Source organism: Brassica rapa, unplaced genomic scaffold (genome assembly GCF_000309985.2).
Source record: "Brassica rapa cultivar Chiifu-401-42 unplaced genomic scaffold, CAAS_Brap_v3.01 Scaffold0962, whole genome shotgun sequence".
Classification (NCBI taxonomy): Eukaryota; Viridiplantae; Streptophyta; class Magnoliopsida; order Brassicales; family Brassicaceae; genus Brassica; species Brassica rapa.
The window spans coordinates 1-7,619 of NW_022610898.1; the positions used below are offsets into that span (position 1 = coordinate 1).

Below are 7,619 nucleotides of genomic sequence, written 5' to 3' on the forward strand. Positions count from 1 at the left end.
AATATTTTATATATTATATTATTTTGCGTAGGAGTCAGATTATTACCTCATTTCTGATTAATATATTAGTTACCAGGTTGTGTAGATATTTTTGGACCGTATCTTTTGTATATCCCTAGTACTTCGTAATTGATAAGTTTGTTTAGTTAAGCAAATCCATATTAGTTAACACTAGGTTAAGATCCGCGCCTTGCGCGGGATGAATATTATATATATAGATATCTATATATATTTTTATATTATATGTTTTATAACATATTATGAAATAATAAATAATATTGAATAATTAAAAAGTCATTATCTACTACTTATATAATTAAATTGGTGCGAACATATAAATAAATTTTATAAATTTATAAATCGAAAAAATTATTTTTTCTATTTGATATGATATATAATTAAATTTAAATGATAGTAACATATATATGGTATATTTTAATATTAATATTTATTAGATGATGCTTTTGCTCATATTTTTTTTTATCATTTGTATCTGTTATATCAAAAAGTCTAAATTAGTGATAACAAAATTTTCACTGTGAGATTAATGGTTTAAGTAATTTATAATTTTTAAGAAATTAAGATGTCAATATTTTTTCAAATTTTTCATCAAAAAAATGTTCAAAGTAAATTTCAAAATTAAGATATTTATGTATTTTATATGACATATAGTTTAATTTAAAATGATACATATATTTATATATCTTTTATTTTTGATACTTATTAAATGAGACTTTCAACTTATATTATTTTTTAATTATTTGTATCATGTCATAACAAAAGTTTTAAATCATAGATCACAAAATTTGAATGTGAAACTTTTAACAGTTTTAGTAATTTATACTCGTTTTTGAAAATTCAAAAAAAAAAAAATATATATATATATATATATATATAAAATTTTAATTTTTATTATATGGTTACTATGATTGTTTAATTTATTTTAATAGCTTAAAATTAAACAAATATAATTATAATACACACTTATTTTTATCAAATTTTTATTATTCAAGATCATTAATTGTCATATATACTTTAGCCACATTAGGCAATTCTATATTCTTATTTAAGAAAATAATGAAGCACATTAATAATGTATTTATTGTGGTTTAATAAAAAGCTTATTATATATCTAGATGGACCAACATATTTCTCTAAGGATTCTAAGAATCATTCTAGTGATGACACATGGCTACAAAAAAATGTTGCAATGCTTCTCAAATAATATATAGGGGATATGCCTTGCTTTTGGTTTATATATTGGAGAGAAAATCCCACATTGGAAATATGTAAGGGACTTGGATCAATCCATTAATTGCCAATTAGCTTTAAATTGGAAGTCCAGGAAACTTGTCATGGTATCAAAGCCGGCCCAACACTCTGACCCATTAATCCGGTCCGGACAGTGGTCTGATCATCCATTAGCCGATGGCCCATAAAAAACTCAGTTCTGCCGAGATCGCTAGAAAATAAAGCATGGTCTTGGAGGGGTACGATGGATTCTGCGAAATTAATAGTTATACGCACCATTATCTCGAGGGGGATGTTGGAGAGAAAATCCCACATTGAAAATATGTAAGGGACTTGAGTAATATATAAGGGACTTGGGCCAATACACTAATTGCTTTTAACTCGGGAGAGGCACTTCAGTTACTGCCTATATGACGAAAGAATGAAACGTTGGTACATTTTTAGTATTTAATTATTTTTCTCTTATCCCATTGGTTATGAACCGTTCTAGGGTTTTCCTTAAGCTCCAGAGACCAACTGAATGTATGGTCTTTGTTTTATTAGTTTGAGAAAAGGAGGTGTTGTGAATGAGGATAGGATCAGTAACTAGCCTGAAGCTCTTCTTCTCAATATATTGTCTTTTCTTCCAATAAAAGATGTCGTAGCCAGTAGCCACTAGTGTTCTGTCTAAAGAATGGAGGTTTCTTTGGAAGATGGTGTTAGAGAGATTGCAAATATCTTTTATTAGATTGTGTTGTGGTGCTGTGGATGTTGGAATATGGATTGGAATTGCTTATGCACACCATGTGCGTGAGCTCGAACTCAATGCTACAATCTAATAATAGAGAGACGTTTAGATTTCCTAGAAGCTTGTATAACTGTGAAACACTAGAGACCTTGAAACTCCGTGCTTGGGTCCTTGTAGATGTCCCTTCTCAGGCTTGTCTGAAGTCCCTTAGAACTCTTCATCTTCGTTATGTGGATTACAAAGACCATTCATCCTTTCCTAACCTCTTATCTGGTTGTCCCAATCTTGAAAATTGTTATTGTGCCATAATCAATATTATGGGCAGATTTTCACTATTGCAGTTCCATCCTTACGGACACTAACAATTTATGATTACAATGATGGACAAGATTTTGTGGGCTATGTGATAAATGCTCCTTTGAAATACTTGAACATTCGAGGGTTTAAGTCTCTTAACTGTTGCCTGATTGAGAATGCACCAGAGTTGGTGGAGGCAAATATTGATAATGTCTCTAAGATAACTAACGAGAAGCTTCTGGTATCTCTCACTTTAGCCAAGCGTCTTTCCTTGGCTTTGTCACCCTTGGAGGTAAGGTTTTTCTTGCAATCTATTAGTTACTTTCTGTTATACATTCTTTATGTTCTAATATGGTTTCCTGTGTGTGTATGTATATATATATGTATATGTTAGATTCCCTACATATATATGTTAGATTCCCTACTGGTAGTATCTTCTATCAGTTGGTATATTTGGAGCTTTCTACACATAAAGCCCAATGGAGGAATCTACTTCTGCTCATGCTAGATAGGTCTCCTAAATTACAAGTCCTTAAACTCATCAGTGTAAGCATTTCAAACTCGTCGTGAGAAACTGCAGGCAAAGAACAAATGATTCCTTGACTCCACTGCAATGTACCGGTGGAGTCAAGGAATCATTTGTTCTTTGCCTGCAGTTTCTCACGACGAGTTTGGAAAGATTTAGCTCAGAAGTTGATGCACGTGAGCTATACCCACCAGTGGGACAAATAATACAACTATTGCAGGACAAAAACAGAGACGCGACTGACCTTTTCCTACTGAGATATGTGTTCCAAGCTACTCTATATGCAATATGGAGAGAACGAAACCTGCGTAAACATGGGGAGAATCCAAGGACCCCTGACCAACTAATTCAAATGGTGGACAAGATTGTTCGTAACAGGCTCTCCTCCATCCGTGACAAGGCTCACTCAGGAGGTTTAACCAAATGGTTTGCCACTAGATAACCATTCAAGGCTCAGCTTTTGATTAGATTTTATTAAAAACTTCAGCTCCAATGTAACACAAAGTGTAAAACAGTTTTTTGCTTGAATTAATTTAACATTCTTTCAAAAAAAACAAGTTCATGCATTAGATGTTTTTCCAATATTTTATGATCCAACATATAATGTGGTCTTACTACTTAGCTTTATGAGATTTAAGCAATCTCAGATTGACTGCATTAATGCAAGCTTACTTTGTTAGAATGAAATTTTTTTGAGTATTACTAAGAGAGTCTTCGTTGTTTCCATAAATCACTTCTATGTAGTTGTACTCTAATTGTTTTTTATTTCTTTTTTTAGATGTTGAGTTCTAGTTTGGCCTTCGTTTGACCGTTTGGAGATGCAAACGTTAGTTTACTATGCTTTTCAGATAAAATATATGTAAATCTGTTTTGTTTTGTATGTTGCGTTTTGACATGACCTTTGACAGTCTGGTAAGAAAAAGAACCTCAACTTTTATCTGTTGTCTCGATGATATATACAATAATAAGGTTTGTGATCTTATAGGTAGCTGTTAGCTTGTTGGCATTTGGAAATATGTAACAGAATACTTAACTAAGTTCATAATATGACCAGAGATAATAAAAAAACAGTTCGACTCCAAGAGGGAATTTGACTGAACAATAAGCCGGAGGCGAGAGATCGATACCAAAGAGAACATACACCAAAACTTTCACACCAGTTAATTTCTTGCTTTTCAAGAAAAGAATATTATGAACATGTATATTCGTTACCCAGTACGTTTACCACGTCGTGAAGCTTATATCAAGATAGTACAATATTCAACATATATTTTGTGAAATAATCTGCGTTATGTAGTTTTGTATTTCAAATTGGTAATTTTAATATTATCCAGTAATCTTTATTTTAGTCGGATAATCTTCAACCCTATACCCATATGTGGGCCCAACAAAGAAAAAGGGTAGCCTATGGAGTTGATTATAGTTTTCTTTAATCATATAAGAGTTGACTATATTTGTTATTACTTATATCATGCGGCAGCATTAGTCAAAAAGAAGAACATAAAAAGCCCTAACCTCAGCCGTCTAATTCTGCCACCTCGATCTCAGCCCTGCTACCTACACGGTACAGCAAATTATCTAGATTATCACCAAATAGTTATCTTTATTAATTAACTACGATAATTTTGTAGTTAATTGCGATAATCTTGTTATCCAAAAAAACACAACGATAACGTTGTTACATTTTATGGTTTTAGTTTAGAATAGGTTTTTAGTTTTGGAGTTTTGTCGGTCTTCATTGTTTTCGTGTTGGTGAAGCTTTCTATCAATACTGCACAAAATTCGAGCAGCTAATTCATCTCGCGTGTGTTTGTAGTTCGTCAGAAAAGCGTTTTAAGCAAGCTTAATTCATACACAACACAAAAAATATCATCAATGGAACGGCATAGGTCAGTTTCTTTGTATGTTTTAGATGTTCTTAAATTTATCTCCATAACTCAAAACCAACTAGTGTTTTTTTGTTTGTTAACTTAATTTTTTGTCTTTTGACAGTAAAAGAAGAGTTACTGGGAGCATGAGCAATCAAGACCTTGAGAATGCTGACAGGATCAGCGAGTTGCCTGAGGCTTTGATCCTGCTGATATTGTGTCTACTTCCTATGAAAGTTGCCATCGCCACAAGTCTCTTGTCTAAGCAATGGAGATATCTTTGGAAGTTGATGCCTAAACTCAAGTTTGACTATTTGGATCACAAACGTCAACTCGGGACGTTTTCAAGTAATGTTTGCTCGACTTTGGTTTCACACATGTCTCCGGTCCTACAGAGTTTGTATCTCATTGTTCATCAAGAAAGATGTAATGCAAAGGATATTGGAATCTTGCTTGGAATTGCACTGGGTCTCCATGTGCACGAGCTGGTTCTCGAAGTTCGATCTAGGGAAGTGTACAAATTTCCTAGAAGCTTGTTTATAGTTAATACACTACGGACCTTGAAACTAAGGTATAATGTTCATATGGATGTCCCTTCACTGGTTCGTTTCAAATCCCTTAGAAATCTGCACCTTCACTATGTAGAATACAGGGACCATAATTCAGTTATTAACCTTTTTGGTGGCTGTCCTAATCTCAAAACCTTGACGGTGCATAGATATTCACATAGCAGTGTGAAGACATTCACTATATCAGTGCCATCTTTAGAGAGGCTATCAATTTATAATAGCAATGGTGGACAAGTAGATTGGGGCTATGCGATAAATGCTCCTTCATTGAAGCTCCTAAAGATTAAAGGAATTTGTGGTCTTGGGTTTTGTCTAATCGAGAATGTTATGGAGCTGGTGGAGGCAAGTATCATTGATGTCTCTAGTATATCCAACGAGAACCTTCTAGGGTCTCTAACTTCAGTAAAACGTCTTTCACTGAGAATATCTCCCTTGAAGGTAGATTTTCTTGCAATTAATTAAGTTTCTTGTTGTCATTAAATTACTTCTTACTAATACTATTACTGCTTCATGCATAGGTTACGTTTCCTACCGGTAGCATCTTCGATCAGCTGGTGTACTTGGAGCTACATGCATATAAAGAAGCATGGTGGAATCTACTTACCCTTATGCTTGATAGGTCTCCTAAATTGAAAACCCTCAAGCTCATCAACGTAAATAATGTTTCATCTATTAACAATTTTTCCTAAATCGGTTTTAGGTTTGTTGATATAGTAATAACGCAACGTTGTCTTTCCTCCTACATTTGTCTCAGAAATGGCATTGTGAAAAAGAATATGTGGGTCGTGGGGAATGGAAACAGCCAGAGAATGTTCCTAAATGTTTTTGGTTTCTTCTTGAGACATTCATATGGAAAGGCTACAAATGGCAACGAGAAGATGAGAAACAAGTGGCAAAATACGTTCTAAAGAACGCAATTAATTTGAAGAGAGCAATTATCTCCTCAAAACGTATCAAGCCTAAAGAGAGAGTAGAGGTGGTCAAGGATTTGAAAAGTGTGGTCAGGGCTTCAAATTTCTGCCAGCTTATATTCAAATGAAAATACATATTAGGATAGTTTTGTAACTTATACGGTGCTTCCAGTTCAACAGATTTCTAGAGATTTACTAGATTTTTTTGATCATCGCTTTAAAAGCGCATGATTTTGTATATAATATTTTTAATTTAATGAAACACGAATCTTTGATTTTAATTTATGTTCATATTTTTAGGTTGGTTTAATTCTCTGGTAAACATTGAAAATATGTAATAATTTTATTATCTAAAATAGTATAAAATATATATTTTACTAAACTTTCATTCATTTTGATTTATTTTATGTGTTTTTCTACTTTTATAGGGAATTAAAAATATATTTATAAAAATATATTTATAACAATTTTATTATTTGATTTAGATGAGAATATTATATAATTTTCATCGAGATGATAATTTCTATATATAATATTATTTGATTTAAATTATTGAATTTTCGCCTGTTTGTTAATAGTAGATTGTACATATGTAATATATATATACTAGGTGTTTTGCCCGCGATGCAAGCTTAAACATTTTCATAATTTTTGAAAAGTTCTTTGTACACAATATTCATTATATATTAAAATAAATCTTAAAATAACTTAATATTATATTTTTAATTATATAATTAAAAAAATTATTTGATTAATATTTAATTATGTAATTTATGTTTTTAACTTTTTACTAAAATATTTTTTCAAATAACAATACAATATATATATAGAGAAATTATCTTTTTTTTTTTAAATTATATTTTTAGATTTTAGATAATTCAATATTCTATTTTTAATTATATAATTAAGAATTTAATTTTATTAATATTTAGTTATATAATTCATGTTTTAAATTTTTACTAAAATACTTTTTTAGATAACAATACAATATATATATAGAAAATTATCTTTTTTAATTATATTTTTAGATTTTGGATAATTCAATATTCTATTTTTAATTATATAATTAAGAATTTAATTTGATTAATATTTAGTTATATAATTCATGTTTTAACTTTTTACTAAAATACTTTTTCAGATAACAATACAATATATACATAAATTATCTCTCTTTTTAAATTATATTTTCAGATTTTGGATAATTCTTACTATTATTAATTTTAATCAATTATCAAATCAAATAAATTAAAATTTCGTTTTTATTTTTTAATTTAATTATACATTTTATTTGATTAATATTTAGTTATATAATTCATGTTTTTTTAGTACAAGACTTTTTCAGATAACAATACAATATATATAGAAATTATCTTTTTTTTTTAAATCATATTTTCAGATTTTGGATAATCTTACTATTATTAATTTTAATCAATTATCTAATTAAATAAATTAAAATTTAGTTTTTATTTT

At 30.2% G+C, this 7,619-nt stretch overlaps 1 protein-coding gene and 1 pseudogene across 1 annotated transcript; both read left to right on the forward strand.

Moving 5' to 3' along the window:
- Window positions 1-1,440: 1,440 nt before the first annotated feature.
- LOC108871576 lies at window positions 1,441-3,316 on the forward strand (annotated as a pseudogene).
- A 42-nt stretch (window positions 3,317-3,358) lies between these two features.
- LOC117131459 (putative F-box/FBD/LRR-repeat protein At4g13965) lies at window positions 3,359-6,946 on the forward strand. The gene is made up of 3 exons (XM_033283586.1): window positions 3,359-5,676; window positions 5,757-5,891; window positions 5,993-6,946. The coding sequence occupies exons 1-3, from the start codon at window positions 4,816-4,818 to the stop codon at window positions 6,275-6,277; spliced, it is 1,281 nt and encodes a 426-aa protein (XP_033139477.1). The 5' UTR covers window positions 3,359-4,815; the 3' UTR covers window positions 6,278-6,946.
- The last annotated feature ends 673 nt before the right edge of the window (window positions 6,947-7,619 follow it).

Coding starts and splice junctions, on each gene's coding strand:
- LOC117131459 (XM_033283586.1), top strand. CDS start 4,816: ATGAGCAATCAAGACCTTGAGAATGCTGACAGGATCAGCGAGTTGCCT. Junction 5,677..5,756: donor TGAGAATATCTCCCTTGAAG/GTAGATTTTCTT, acceptor CTTCATGCATAG/GTTACGTTTCCTACCGGTAG. Junction 5,892..5,992: donor AAACCCTCAAGCTCATCAAC/GTAAATAATGTT, acceptor CATTTGTCTCAG/AAATGGCATTGTGAAAAAGA.